The sequence below is a fragment of the Felis catus genome, chromosome X, assembly GCF_018350175.1.
Source record: "Felis catus isolate Fca126 chromosome X, F.catus_Fca126_mat1.0, whole genome shotgun sequence".
Classification (NCBI taxonomy): Eukaryota; Metazoa; Chordata; class Mammalia; order Carnivora; family Felidae; genus Felis; species Felis catus.
The window spans coordinates 57,147,935-57,163,343 of NC_058386.1; the positions used below are offsets into that span (position 1 = coordinate 57,147,935).

Below are 15,409 nucleotides of genomic sequence, written 5' to 3' on the forward strand. Positions count from 1 at the left end.
ACAGATGAGGGTTCCAGTGTCCAGGGGGCCCATAGGTATAATCCCAATGTCCTATAGGCCATTTCTCCTAAACTCCATTGGCAGGGGGAGAAGGGGACTCAAAGCTTGGGCTGGGGTGTTTTCTGGGCCTAGAATAGAGCTGGGAGTGGCCTCAGGCCTTGAACACCTTGACAACTGGGAAAATTTCCCTTGACACCAGACCTTTGAACATAGGTTAGCACTTCCTCCAGGCCTGGGTTTTGTCCTTTATCTCATTCGTGGTGGATAGCACTCCAACTCTCTGGATGTTTCCTTAATCATCAGGGGGCCAAGAGGCAACTGTCAAAAACAGTGAGAAAAATCCAGTCACGGGGAGGGGGCACCGCAAGCTGAGTGAGTGGCCATCCTTAAAGAGCCTAAGGAATGGCAGGTTGTTACTCCACCCTGTCTGGGGAATCAGTGACTTCTAAGTTCAGCCACAAATAGCCCTTGGGGCTTGAATTTGGCAGTTAATTTGTATTCATTTGTCTGTAGCTCCAACTGAGCATCTACTGTGTGCAGAGCACTGTGCTTCATACCAGAGCTGAGGAGGGCAGAGGGCAGGGGAGGGGTTAGGGGGAGGCAGAGGGGTGATAAGGGCATGGTTCCTGCCCTCACAGAGTTTACAGCCCATGTACTATTGAAAAAAGATTTGCTCAGCCACCCAAGCCAGATGGAGTGGGGGAAGCACCATGTATAAGCCCATCATCTTGCCTTTCCTGTTGACCAACTAACATGCCCTCAGTGGCACTGCCCCCTTCACGAGGTGTGCTCGCAGCTCATCTGAGACAGTCCTGTCTGTTGTCACAGGGAAGGGCCCCACCCTCTCTTTCCTCTCTCCCCCAATCCCTTCTCGTTGCCTCTCACCCAGGTATACTACATCAACTTCACTGACTTTGCCAGCTATGAGGTGGTGGTGGACGAGAAACCCTTCCTTCAGTGCACCCGCAGCATCGAGACAGGGAAGACCAACTACAACACTTGTTACACCGCCGGCGTCTGCCTCCTCAAAGCCCGGCAGAAGATTGCCGTGAAGATGGTGCATGCTGACATCTCTATCAATATGAGCAAGCACACCACCTTCTTTGGGGCCATCAGGCTGGGCGAGGCCCCTGCATCCTAGATTTCCCCTGCCCTCTGTTTTGCCCCTGCTCGTGCCCCTGCCCCAGGTTTGGGAGCCAGGACTCCCAGAACCTCTACAAGCTGCTGTGGAGTGAGGTATATGGGTGTTGCAGCCAGAGACAAATACCCCAGTGCTATTTATTCCCCAGTGACTCCAGGATGACAAGGCCTGCTTGACTTTCCAGAACAGCCTTGAGTTAACAGGACAGTTGATAGAGCCCCAGAGTTTGCATGAAGCAGGACCTTCTTCCTTGGCTTCATGTTTACTGGCTCCTGGCGTGACTCTTCAACCTCAAGCTCCCTATTGTCAAAGTTTTATTGTTTCTTGCACTAAAGTGGGGTTCCAGGGAAGCAGGCAAGAGAAAGCAAAGGTGTACGCCAGACTGCGGGGAGGGGGGGCAAACCTCTGAGCCTAAGGGGCTGCTGTTCCTCTCTTGGGTAGGGCTAGGGGCAATTGTGGGATGAGAGCAGAGTGCTGAAGCCAGAGCACAGAGGCAGGGAGGGGAAAGGCACGTGACTGTGGCAGAGACCGAAACAGAAACCTGCCAAGCAGGGCATCCTCAACAGTGGAAGCATCCTTGCTGCTCTGCGCCACAGCCTGCCAGAGGGTCAGAGTGTTCTTCCCACTCAGGCTGAGAGCCACTTTGCGGCAACTCGCTGGGCTTTGGGGACAGGAGGTTTGCTCTTGGAGCAGTTGCAGAAAATGGCCAGAAACCAGCCTGCCTAAGGACCTGAAGGCATACTGGGGCCACATGTCTTTCACTTTGTTTACAGCCACACTCCACGCTCAGAAAAATCTCTGGCTCCCTTTCCAATTGCTCTCTTTCCCAGCCTGACCAGAACTCCTGTCTTCTTTCTCCACAGAGCCTACCTCTGTCTGAGACAGGTGCCTAACCTGGGACCTGTGCTTATTCAAGTCTGGGATACTCTTTAGATGACCTGGGCATAAAGAGACTTTCCCGTTTATTAAGCAACACAAATATTCATCTAGTCAAGTTGTGTCTGGGGGCAATGGGTTGGACTGGATGGCCTCCAGGTGTCCCTTCAAATTCTAATATTTAGCTTCCATGATAGTCTACAAAAATTCCCAAACTCTAGCCTGCCCCTGGGCATCAACAAGGCAGAACTTTTCTGCATGACCCCAAAAGGGCAAGAAAGAGGAGAGGACAGTGGGCTTTTTTCAAGTTAGCTGCAACCCAAGTGGTCATTAGCCTAGGCCTTATCCAAAAGGGCAGCACCTGATGCCCTACTGACCCACCTTTCTTCACTCTGGCTTTAGAAAAGCCACAGCAGAGTCACCATGGATTCCAGTGCTGCTTCCCTGAATCCAGGCTCAAGAGAAGCCAGCATCTAGGCACTGGGCAAAGCTCTGCCCTGTACCCAGGTCCAAAGACACCTTCCCCCCCCCACCCCGAGTTTCCCACTGAATCATAGAGTGGGACCATTCAAGGGCCTTATTTCTAACTGCCTGGGACCAGTCTGGTTTCTGGATGCTGGGTCTAGTCCAAAGCTGGGGAGGGCCAATCTTGTATAGTCTGCTACCTCTGCTCCTGAAACAAGTTTCCCTTTGGAGAGATTGGGGATAAAGCCCTTCAGGCAGTGGAAACCCCCCAAGAACAGGGACTCATTTCTCAGCTGTACCTTCCCTTTCCAAACAACTACAGTGCTTGGCCCTTCAAGGGTCAGGGTAAGAGGTGGTGGGCTATGACACCATCATCTGGTTGCTAATGAGAGCCTTACAACCCCAAGTAGGGCAAACTGCAGGCATGTGTCTGGCCCAGGCTCCTCTAAAGTGCCTTAGACAGTCCTCAGTTATAGCAAGAACTGAAGGGAACCTCTCCTTAAAGTTTGGAAAGTACTTTCTTATTATGTCCTTCAATGATACTATAACTCCCATCATTTAGACAAGGCTCAGAGAAGTTACGTGCTTTGACCAGGATCTCAGCCAGGTCGGAGTCCAAAGCTATTCCATTGTGCTACACCATTGCGTTGTATTTGTGGTCTAGAAAGAACCAATAAAAATGGGAATGAGGACCCCAAATCCTTCAGCGTCCCTGAGAGAAACCCAGGAATGCTCGTTTCCATTCCTTGATGTCAATTCCTTGATGTTCTTTTGGCTGCCAGGGGCTTCATGGAAAAAGAGTAGGCCATTTCTTTGGGAAATAGCCATCAGCCATAGAGCTGTTATGAGAGCTCAGAAGAATTGTCTTGGCACCATGTCTAAGCAGCAGGCCTCTAGTACCAACAGAACTGTACCCCTCATGTTTTTTCACTCACCTGGTAATCCAGCCACCTATCATGTATCCAGCCCCTACTGCAGGTGAGGTCTTCCATTGGTTATCCTATAGACAGTTTATAGGAGCTGATCCACTTCCCACAGCTACTAAATGATTCCTGATGTCTTTCTACCATACCACAGAGAGCTCTGTCTACCAGGATCTGTCCTAATGGAGGAAAGACCTGAGAGGATGTGTGAAGAGAGGGAAGGAGAAGGCTTCCTAATTGTACCCCTAAAGGACATTCTGAAACCCATTCTATTCTCCAGACATAGAGGGGATTATAGGGGGAAGAGGATTTGCACAGGACGCTTTATTCATTGTGAAGCTCCAAAAGGAACCCTAGAGGGAAGGAGGTGATGAAGGAAGCAACAGATAGCTGGGGAGCCCAGTTGCAGCAGTCATTGGCAAAGTGGTGAAGCAATTTACTAGTAAGAGGATGTGGAAATAGATTTATAGTCTGGAATTCCGCTGATGTGAGTTCACCAGAGGGCCAAGGCTAGCGTGGATGATGGGACGAGGACATTTGTGAGTGAGCAGATGGCAGAGGTTTGAAAGAGAATTGCATGGCAGGGGCCTTTGCCAGCTACTTGGGGTTCAACAGCCAAAGCTGGCATAAAAGACAGCTTTGGGGGGCTGCTCAGCTACTGGCTCCTTGGGAAATGTAGTCTTGGCCTTAGGTCCCCCTTCATCCATCCTGAGTCAAATCTCTTTTCCTGAGTAGGAAAGGGTTAAGAACCCTGGAGGTGAACAAAGACTTCAATCCATGTGCAAGTACATGTGTTTCCTATAACTTCCGGTGGGTGCAAATAGATTCAGAGAAATTTAGAGCTAGAAACAGAGGCCCCGAGATGGAAGGTGACCTACCCAAGGTGAAGGAGCCCTGACCTGCTGACACAAAAGAGCAAGGGGGTGGAGCAGTCCCTGTCCCACACGGAACCCCTTCTTTCTTCTACCCACAGACTTCAGACTAGAAGTACTTGGCCCCCTTCAGGAGCCTGGCCAGGCAGGGAAAAGAGTAGCTGTAGCCTTTGTCAGAACTCTTCCCCCAAGGCATTCATTTTCCCTGCTCCGGCCTCTGGACTGAAAGGCCCTCCACTGGCCTAATACCAGGATGTCCTGAGGCTGCCCTGGCACTGCCTCATCCCCCACCTCCAAGCCTAGAGGCTCCCCTAGGCCATGTAAGCACAAAGAAGGAACCAGACTCTTTCTTTTAATTCATGTCAGGGCTCCCTCCAAGAGGACTTGGGGTGTGTCATTTCTTTATTCAAAAAACTTCCACTAGGGGTGGAGGGTGAGCTTCACGGGGAGATTGGCCTGGAGCAGGCCCAGTGCTGCTTTGGGGGTCAGCATCCAGTGTGAGATACTATGTACATAAACTATATATAATGTATATAAACTGGGATGTAAGTTTGTGTAAATTAATGGTTCATTCTTTGCAAATAAAGCTTTTTTCCCCATTCTTGAAATAGACTTTAAGCACTACCTATGTGCTAGGTGCTTCTTTGCAAGCGTTGCCACACATGAGCTAGGGGAAGGACCAAGGCACTCATGTCAGAGGGGGCAACAGAAGGAAGGAGGTCTGAATTTCCTGTCCCAACATCCCACATCCTCTCTGTGCGTCAGATCACACGTTCCCCATCCCTAACACCTTAGGTCTTTTCCTGTAATTGCCTGTCCAGTAAGCCAGAGGTCCTACAAAGAAAGGAACATTGTCCTGAGGCAGAGACACAGCACGGAGTTACCCTTAGCTTGACACTGTGGCATCTGTAATGGATATTTCATGCCTGAGCCCATAACAGCTTGGGTCTACCCAAGATCCAGCCTCCAGCCCCCCATGATGTATCATCCCATTTTGCAGATGAGGAGACCAATGCTTAAGGAATGATGCCCAACTAGAAAGGTTACTTAAACTTCCGAAGGGCTGTTGACAAGATCTTACACTGTAAATGTTCTTTTAAACATTCAGATGCCATGGAATTTAGGGCATAGTTTGCTCAAGGATAGGAAATGCGCAAAATAACTGGAGGAGAATAATTTCATATAGCTGTCCAATTTCCAAAGTTCAATCACATTCAGTATCATTTGATCTTCCCAATGGCCTCTGAGGTAAGCAGGGGACGGATTCTTCATCCTACAGATGAGGAAACTCGGGCCCAGAGATGACAGATTGTTCCATGTCCTATGGCTTGAGGGTGGTGGAGTCTGAACTCCAAGCACACAGGATCTCAAGGCACCCAGTCCTGTAGGAGTCTCGATGCCAGGAGATGGGGCTGCGTGAGAGCTAGAGAAGCAAAGCCATGATCAGGGATCCTAGGCCCTTAAAACAGACTACTTGGGGCACAATGAGTTTCAGAAGAAAAACTTTTTATTCTGTCCATTATTTTCCTCAGTACTGATGCTGAGTGAGCATGGGAAACCTCGGGGTACTTCTCTCTTAGGGCTTTCCCTGAGCTTTGGGACTATTTCCCTTGTAATCGCAAGGAAAAATCAGAGAAGTGCTGGAAGGAGGAGAGAGATGGAGGAAGAAGAGGGGTCTAGAGAACAGCCAAATGGACAGCCCCACCTCATATTGAGGTCTGGCCAAATCGGGAACAGGATGCCCATAGGTGACTTTTGTCCTATTTCACAGGTTCCAGGCTGAGAAGCTGCTGGGGATGTCTGTCAAACTATCACCAGTTCCTGGGTCTCTGAGATGCCAAACTTGGTCTTATGCTGGTCAAACAGTTTGCGTAGGGCATCAGTATAGAGTGCGTGGTATTTAGCCACAGTCTCCTGGCTCGGGTTCTCAATCTTGGGCAGTGGTAGAGGCTTCCCAACTGCCAGAGGAGACAGAGAAGGAAAAGGGGAAAGCATCAGAACAGCTCACTCCTTAGAATGGGCCTCGGCCCTCATGCCCAGTTTCTCCCCACCCTTACTGCAACCATGCCCCTTATCCTGGCCAGCCTCTCTGCCTCCAGACACAGCCAAACCCAAGGCTCAGCCTCAGAACTGGAGCCTATATCCTAGATGTGGCTGCCAGTGGAAAGGCTCACTCACCAATGGTGGTTACAGGCTGAGCATAGGGCAGTAAGCCCCAGGAGTTCTCAGTGAAGCCACGTCCATAGAAAGCACAAGGGTAGATGTGTACCATACTCTGGAACCACTTCTGGAATCGATTCACCAAGCCCCCAGGAGTGAAAATGTGCTGACTGTAGAGGTCTGCCTCCCCAAAGGCATAGGCAGGGATTAGAGGCACTCTGCAAAGGAAAGGTATATACTTTGATGGCCAGAAAGGTAGGTACCCTGCTGAAAGCCAGATGTGCTACCAGTGGTCCCTAGGTCTCTCTATAGGTTTCTCAGCACCTAACTTAGCTGGGCCTACGTCCAGACTAAGTGTGAGGGCCCCACTGTCTACCCCAGGCTGCCCGTAGGGGCAAAATATCAGTAAGCTCCTGTGAACCCACAGGTCTGAAACACTAGAAGATAAGACCCAAGGGCCATCTCATTTAGCTTTCTTCCCTTTAACCCAGACAGTAATGTTGGTTCTCTCTGACATGAGGTTACAGCCTTTTGTCGAGGTACTTTCGTATAGGTACTGGCCCAGATGAGAGGCTTGTGTGAGGCAGAGCAGCTCAGGGCTAGCCCTCTAGCCTTTCTTCATAAGCAGAAATGCCTCCAGGACATGGCCCAGTCTCTACTCCAACACAGAAGCAACTTTCTACCTCCCTTTTTGGATATAATTTCTTCAAAACCCCTTACTCCTTCCCTGCTAGGCTTTTGGAGCCCTTCTGCCCATTCTGGACCAGAGGTGTCCTTACCCATGCCGAAGGGCCATGCGTACAAAGCCAGTTCGGTTCTTCAAGACCAGGGTGGTAGAGCCTGGAAGGCTGTATTTGCACTCAGCCAGGCCACCAACCACCACAATCAGCATGTTGCCTGTGCCTCTGTGGGTAAGCAGAAAGTCCATGGAGGATTGGCTCACAGAGCAGGTCCCTGGTAGGCAGAAAATGCCAAAAGCTGATTGGCCACTTCCCACACCTCCTAACTTTCCTCCCTACATCTTCAAAGAGGGGAGAGCCTCACATCAGGCAGGTGAGCCTTAGGTAGCTTTTTAAGACCAGAGAGGATCACTGAGTTGGCCTTGCTCTCACCCATTCCCCCAACACTTCTCCCTTAAGGAACCATGTTTCCTTTGGCTTTACGTCCTAGGAGCCAACTCACCTGAAGACATGACATAGTCTCTGAGCAACGGCACCCAGAAAAAGGCTCCCAGTGTGAGAACATAAGGGGTGATACCAGGAAAGATCTTGGAGAAGCATAAGCCGTTTGTGGCAAACTGGCCAAACCACGAGTGGGACAAGACCCCATGAGGATGGCAGACAAGGATATAGTTGTAGCTGGGGGAGATATCATGAGTCTTCAACAGCTGTAGAGGAAAGTGGAGTCAGAAGGGGCATAGCCAAGGAAGAGTATTCCTCTTTATGGCCAGAGACCTGGAAGGGGAAAGGGCTGCTGTGTCCAGCCACACAGGTTGGGTAACACACAGCTCCAGGGGGCATCATTCATGTGGGCCTCAATGGGAATGATGCCCCCAACCTCCACCCTGGCCCAACCACTGGCATTGGAGTTGGGGCTGGGCCTGGGACCCAAGTGGGGATCTGGGGCTACTTACCCTGAGGGGGAAGTAATCACAGTAGTGTTTCCACAGGCGCCAATTCCTCACAGAGGTAACCCGGCGGCCACCTGAAAACAGAGCCAATGTAGCCAAGTTTTCCCCACCCCCACTGTCTTCTTCAGAGCCCTTGTCAACGAGCCACAGGGGGGCCCCTCACCCCCTACTGTTTCCTGGCCTTGTGACAATCAGGATGGGCTATGTCACATTCGGGCCAATTTGGGACAGGCCTGCATTTCTGCCTTATTAGCTGCCTTTCCCCTAACCTACTCCAGTTCTGATCTGGGCCTTTCTAGCACTTTTAAAAAGACCCCCTTCCCTCAGCTTCTCTAAGCCAGGTAGGGACAGGCTTGAGGACTTCTTGGGAATTGGCCAGAGTCTCTTAGAACTATAATAAGAGAAGAGAAAAAAGCCTGTGGCAGGTAGCAACGCAGCCCCCAGGGGGGCCCCTACCTCGCTCAGGGGTCTTCCAGTCATAAGCCAGCCAGGTGAGAATGAGCACAGTGACCGGCCAGTACGATGTGAACACCACCAGGTACAGGTTGACAAAGATTACGGTGATTACTGCAGGGAAGCCCAGCCCAGAGTTAATGAATTATGAACAGTCCTTCACACTTGCCCTCCCTCTTGGGGTCTCTCCACCTCAAGGTCACACACACTCCGCCCACATGCTCACTCAGTGCTCTTGCTTCCTCTCCTTAGCACATGGTCTCTGTGCCCACGTCCCCAGCCCTCCATCTCCTCTCTGTCCTTGGGAACCTGCTTCAGGTCTGGAAAACCAGATGTTTTCCTCTCCAGCTGTGGTCCATGCAGTAAGCCCTCTACTCCCAGGACCTGCTCCAGCACTGCTCTGGGCTGTGTTCAATGGCAGGGAGCCAACGATGGGTCACATTGATCCAACCACTAGAGGTTGGGAGTCCTGGGACAATAGAGCCAGGAGCAGTTTTCCTCCAACTCACATTTTCTTCTCCAGATCTTCTCTGTGAGGCATCGGTGGAGAGAATACAAGAGAAAGAGAAGACCCAGTATCAGCCAGGTTGGGAGTACACAAGTTCGCAAACGAGAAACAAAGGAAAGGGCAAGGTAGGACAGAATCAGATACTGGACTGTGTCAAGCTCCAGTAAGACAGGAGCACTGTAAGGTAGAATAATTAGGACAGACTTAATGGAGATGAGTCCTAGGGAGCTGCACTCACTTAGAATTATTACCAGACTCAGTTTTTAAAACAGCTGTGAATGAGACTGTGTGAGAGAAAGTGGGTCAAAATAAAGGTTAGAAAAGACAAAATACACTTCCAACTGGACATGGCAGATTGAACACAAGTTTTTATCTTTTTTTTTTTTTAACGTTTTATTTATTTATGAGACAGAGAGAGACAGAGCATGAATGGGGGAGGGTCAGAGAGAGGGAGACACAGAATCTGAAACAGGCTCCAGGCTCTGAGCTGTCAGCACAGAGCCCGACGCGGGGCTCGAACTCACGGACCGTGAGATCATGACCTGAGCCGAAGTCGGCCGCTTAACCTACTGAGCCACCCAGGCGCCCCGCAAGTTTTTATCTTTTTTTTAATGTTTATTTATTTTTGAGAGAGAGAAAGAGAGTGTGAGTGGGGGAAGGGCAGAGAGAGAGGGAGGCAAAGAATTTGAAGCAAGCTCCAGGCTCTGAGTTGTCAACACAGAGCCTGATGCAGGGCTCAAACCCACAAGCTGTGAGATCATGACCTGAGCTGAAGTCAGACGCTTAACTGACTGAGCCACCCAGGCGTCCCACAAGTTTCTATCTTGACTCCTTGCTGAGGCCTCGCTAAAGTTACCATAAGAATGTTTTAAAAAGTATAGATCTGCAAGAAGAAAAAGAATTAGAGAGATACCAACAAGAGTGGACAAGAGATACCAGCAAAATGCATGCTTGAAAGTAGTTGAAGGAAGGAGTAAGTGACTTCAAGGAAAGAAAGCTGAAACCTAGTTACCTGCAAGGGGAATGGCTACAAGAGCAAGCCTGTTTGTTGTAGAAAATATAGGAAAGACTCATAATTTGGAGTCATTAGATGTGACAAAAAGCACTGTGAGGCACAAGGCTTGATTGAAAGTCTATCAAAGAGGTAGTTAGAACCCCAGGTCCCATCCCCACCCCTACACCATTGGACAATGGGAGGACTATTCTCTGAAAAATTGAACCGAAGAGACTCTAAACTCAGACACTTATAGTAGACACAGCTAAGACATTCTATATGCAGCCAAATTGTGAATCCAGTATGAAAGAATAAGGACCATCTCAGACATATAGTCTCAGAGAGTTTATCTCCCATGTCTGTTTCTCAGGAAACTACTGGAGGATGTATGTGGTCCATCAAGGTAAGAGAGTAAACCAAGACAGAGGAAGGCATGGGATCCAGGAAAAAAAGGAGCCAATGGAGGAAGAACTGACCAGGGCCAGGGCTAGGGTGAGGCAAGCAAGGTGCTTAGGACACAAAATTTAAGAAGACACTCTCAGGGTCAGGCAAGTACTGACCGAATACTTGCACAACCCGGAGAGTGAGCACCTTCTTAAATTATGCACCCAAGATACCTCAAGGGCCCTGGAGGTGAGAGCTATGTGTAAGACCAGATTGTAACAGGAAGATGCTGGGCTCCAGCAGCAATATCCTCAAGGAAATAAACAATGGGGGACGGGAGAGGACCTTACAGATTCCTGATGTGTTCACTGATATTGAGAGATTAATGTCTGTGGAGAGTTTGAAGATGAATTGGTGTAACTAATAGATAGCTAATAGAGCATAAACGAAATTTAAAATGAGGCAATTGTAAGTTCCAGAGAAACAAAAAATTGTACAAGAAAGGAAATATACTCTCAGTACACTAAATGGCTCACCTAGGGATATTCCTAGTCATAGTCGGACATTTAACCAAACCTGTGCTACAACAATCTCGGGAGGATGAAGGAAATGGACAGATCTAGCAATAGTGTATAGAACCAAATTCTCATCTTCCATATTAGAAAGTCAGTGACAATATCTAAAGTTGTTAAATCAGAAACTAGCAATATTTAGACATTTTAAACAGTAAAATGTAGACACGTGGAGATAAATACCAGAAGACAAAGCTAACAAAGCTGAAAATGGCTACCTCTAGGGAACAGATGTAAGGGTGAAACAAAGGCCAGCAGTTTTTAGCTTTTGATATACTCCTTATAAAACTATTGGACCTTTCAAGAAATAGAGTCATGGGTCTAGTCCAGAGGACACCTCCCTGTTTCCCTTGGGCTTTGCTCAAACCAGATGGTGTTGGGGACATCTTGTGAGGCAATGTGGCCTCAGGTAGAGTGCCCTGACAGTGAGATGAATCCTGGCTCTGCCATTTACCATGAGTCTGCTCTCAGACTAGTCACTGAACTTCATCTGCCAAGTGGGAATTACACTACCAATGTCTGCCTTATCTTCCTCATAGACTTATTGTGAGGGTCTTCTCTCAAAGCCTTTAGGGTCCAAAGGGATATGATTCCATGAACAGAGTGAAGAGCTTGGAAGGTTCCAAGGGGCCATTTGCTCCACCCACCCCATGTGAGCTAGCAAGGGAAGGGGGAGTGCTGGAACCCACATTTCCTAAGGCCCAGGCCTAGAGCCCTCCTGCCTGTTCCATACTACCTCTCTTTATGTCCCACAGGCAGACTCTAATTAAGACCTCTCTGGGACAGTTTGCCCCCTGCACTCATCTCCCTTTCTGTCGCACACCTCCTTCAGCCTCCTCTGCTCCACCTCAAACTGGGCCCTAAGCCCTCTGTCTTGCCTTTTCCGTTTCTCTTGCCCATATCTTCTGATCATCAAGCCTTATTAATTCTGTTCCAATTTCTCAAATCTCTCCTTTTTTTCCCTCTTGTCTCCATCCCAATTACTACTGGTCTGGTATGAATCACTACCGTCTCTCACCTGGATGATTTCAACAGCCTCTTCCTATAACCAATTTGCTACACAGAGCTATAGTGATCTCTTGAAAACACAAATCTGATGCTGTCGTCCTGTGCCAAACCCTATCATGGCTCCACATGGCCCTCAGGAAAAAGTCCAAACCCTATTCCTTAGTTTACAATGCCCTGCACCATCATCCCCAAACTGCCTGCTTCTCCAGTATCCTTTCTTCTGTCTCCCATTCATTCACTCGATATGGATTGGGCAACAGTTCTGTGTCTCTTGCCCCTCATCCCGCTTAACCACTGTCAGCTCCTTGAATGCTTTTTGCTCTCCCTCATTCTAGGCTTGTCATGTGTCACACCCACTCTCTGCCCTGAACACTCCTCCTTCTTCACCTAGTTCCTATTTGTGCTTCAAGAGTTAACTCATTCAACAGAAAAAAATGGGCAAAGGTTATGAATGGGCAGTTACCAGAAATTTTAAATGAGGCAATTATGAATTAGACTGCACCCTGGACTAGCATGTGCTCCAGGGACACATCCAGATCCAACCTCCCAATCAGCATTGAGTGAGCTGAGGCAAGAGGTAGGGAAAGAAATTCATAAGCTGGAATCAGGCCCTTGTGGGCTCAATTCCCAGGCCAGTTACTCTGCTTCCTAAGCTGTGTGATCTTGGACAGACCACTTACACTACATGTACCTCAGCTTCCTCATCTGTACAATGGAGATTATTTGACACATAAGGTGCTTAGAACAGTGCCTGACGTGATAAAAGGGTGCAATTAATGTTAGCTAATGTGAGTGTTAGCACTTATTATGTATGTGTGGCTATTGGTATATATATTAGCGCTTATTATGTATGTGTGGCTATTGGTATATATTGGTATATATACCTATATATATATATATATATATATATGCCAATGTATATATATATATACACACCAGTAGCCACACATAGATAATATATATGTATATATTATATATATAATATATATTACTATATATATAATACTATACTATATATAATAGTATATATTATATATAATAATATATAATTATAATATTAATATTAATTAATATATAACTAGTTATATAAATATATAGTATATATTAATATATAATAATATAATACATTATAATATAATAATTATTATATAATATTTAATATTATATAATATAATGGATATATAATTTATAATTATATATAATTATAATATATAACAATATGTAATACTATGTAATATATAATACTATATATATTATGTAAATATATATGTGAATTATATATATATATAGTATTATTATGCATAATAATAGCTTCTACATCATGAAGCTGGTGTGAGGCTAAAATGAAGAAATATGTGTGAAAATACCAGGTACAAATTACCTAATACATACGAATTTCTTTCTGCTGGTCTCTTCCTGCTCTGATTGCTAATCATTCCTAGGTTAACACTGCTCTTTTCAGCACAGAGGGGTCCTGGTGCCCACCCCAGGCAGGCCTCCTAGCCTCCCATTGCCTGTCCTCTAGCCCACGCTCCCTATTCACTGGCAAGCCCCAGACTCCCAAGGCCTACCTGCAGTCCTTCCCAGATATCTTACAAGGTCATCTGGTTCACACCCTTGCCTCCAGCTAGTACTCACTTAAACCACCTGACAAGTGAGGATTTTTTTCCCAGCCCCTCCCCCTCCCACAGGGATGCTTTGCTTCAGCACCTAGAATACAGTGGCCAGCATCTAAGTAACTCACAAAGTGTGGTATAGATAGTAGCGGAAAAAATGGCTGGATAAATGGATGAATTGCTCTGGACAAGAGGTTTTCAGAGCCTTCGTCTGCCACCAGGCCGCTATTCCCCACTGGTGGTTCATGAACAGCTAAGTCCTTTTGCAGCTAAGTCCTTTTCCTTGACTAGCCTCAGTGAAACTGCTCCACATCTTCCCAAAACATGTCTGGCATGCCCCAGCGTAGACCCAGGAGAGCTCCCCATTCACGTCTGCATCAAGGCTCGCTTGCACACACGCATATGCACCCTTGCATAGGCACACACCTCTATGCACACACACACACACACACACACACACACACACACATACACACAATCATATACACTCAGAGATTCCATGAGTACCACCACCAGGCACGTCAGGCAATGCCTGGGACGACCCGGGTTTTGGCATTCAAAATCCTGCTAAACCCTAAAACCCCTCAGTCCCAGGCATACCAGGGCAGTTGGTCACCCTACCAAAGGCTGAAGACTCACCAATAAGAAAGACACTTAGGGGCCACTGAAAAACAGCAAAGACCTCCAGGGCAGTCTTAAGGTCCTTCTTAGAGGGCAAGAACATCATCCTCGCGGTCTCCAGAGACTCCAGGTGAGTGCTGTTCCTTTGGTTTCCTAGGCTTGATTGCTCAGGAGCCTTCAATATTTCCTCTCTTCATGCTTTCTTCTCCAACCCCTAGCTAGTCTCCACCCCCCACATGACAGCAGGGACGCATGCCGCCTCTGCTTGCCCAGCTCCTTCCAGCAGTCTACCCACATGCACTTTTACCCACTTGGGCACAGCCTAGGCTGAGATTGTGACACCCCCTTGCACACCTGCATAGAGAAATGCAGACGAAGCTCTGGTGTGGGAAGTGAGTGGGAGGGGGTTTTGGGGCTGATGAGAGGCCTCCAGAGCCAGTGTCATTGGTGGGGAGAGGCAGGCAGGGAGGAGCCCAGGGCACCCACCTGCCTGGTGGCCTGCATTTCCATTCACGACACCCAGTTGTGTGTGCATAATCTCTCAGTGACAATGTGATTGCAGGGGAGGAGAGAGAAGGTCATAGGTCATGCCTAGAAATAGCTTTGGTCTTTGGTCAGTCCGGGACAACTCATTACTCCCCATGAACAGACATCAGATAATAGGTCTCTGAGCATATGGTAGGTGCTGCATGATTTTTTTATTGAATGAATAAATAAATGTAAGTACATATCAAATTATTCTGTGTAAATAAAATTCTAGAACAGACAAAAACTAACCCATCGTGAAAAAAATCAGAGTAGTGGTTGCCTCAGCTAGTGAATTGACCAGGAATGGGCATGATGGAAATGTTGGGAGTGACAACAATGCTCTCTATCTTGATGGAGCTTTGAGTTACACAGGTGAAATCAGGGCACCTGGGTGGCTCAGCTGGTTAAGTATCCAACTTCACCTCAGGTCATGATCTCACGGTTCATGAGCTCGAGCCCCACATTGGGCTCTCTGCTCTCAACCCAGAGCCTGGAGCCTGCTTTGGGTTCTGTGTCTCCCTCTCTCTTTGCCCCTTCCCCACTCGTGCTTTGTGTCCCTTCCTCTCTCAAAAATAAATAAACATTAAAAATTTTTTTAAATAAAAAAAACTGAGTTACACAAGTCAAAAACTCATTTGTCAGAGCTCAGTAAATGTAC

General features: G+C 47.8%; 2 protein-coding genes across 9 annotated transcripts in view; one reads left to right on the forward strand and one right to left on the reverse strand.

Moving 5' to 3' along the window:
• The window catches only part of EDA (ectodysplasin A), a 443,987-nt gene extending 439,102 nt beyond the window's left edge, over positions 1 to 4,885 (forward strand). For 6 of the 7 annotated variants that reach the window (XM_011291781.3, XM_011291782.3, XM_011291785.3 and 3 more), the window contains exon 8: positions 890 to 4,885. In XM_011291781.3, the coding sequence (XP_011290083.1) occupies positions 890 to 1,141 (252 nt within the window). In that variant the 3' untranslated portion in view covers positions 1,142 to 4,885. The remainder of the gene's footprint in view (positions 1 to 889) is intronic. The other variant, XM_045051139.1, reaches the window with a different exon arrangement.
• Positions 4,886 to 5,766: 881 nt separating this feature from the next.
• AWAT2 (acyl-CoA wax alcohol acyltransferase 2) lies at positions 5,767 to 14,405 on the reverse strand. 2 transcript variants are annotated; one of them, XM_019823919.2, is made up of 8 exons: positions 14,242 to 14,405; positions 9,030 to 9,050; positions 8,524 to 8,634; positions 8,071 to 8,141; positions 7,620 to 7,824; positions 7,217 to 7,391; positions 6,456 to 6,655; positions 5,767 to 6,235 (listed from the first exon to the last, which is right to left on the reverse strand). In XM_019823919.2, exons 1-8 carry the CDS (start codon positions 14,327 to 14,329, stop codon positions 6,081 to 6,083), a joined length of 1,026 nt encoding a protein of 341 aa, XP_019679478.1. In that variant the 5' UTR covers positions 14,330 to 14,405; the 3' UTR covers positions 5,767 to 6,080. The 2 variants fall into 2 exon arrangements, with proteins under 2 accessions (XP_019679478.1, XP_004000637.2); XM_004000588.5 differs by lacking the exon at positions 9,030 to 9,050 and having other exon boundaries at positions 14,242 to 14,403.
• Between the last annotated feature and the right edge of the window lie 1,004 nt (positions 14,406 to 15,409).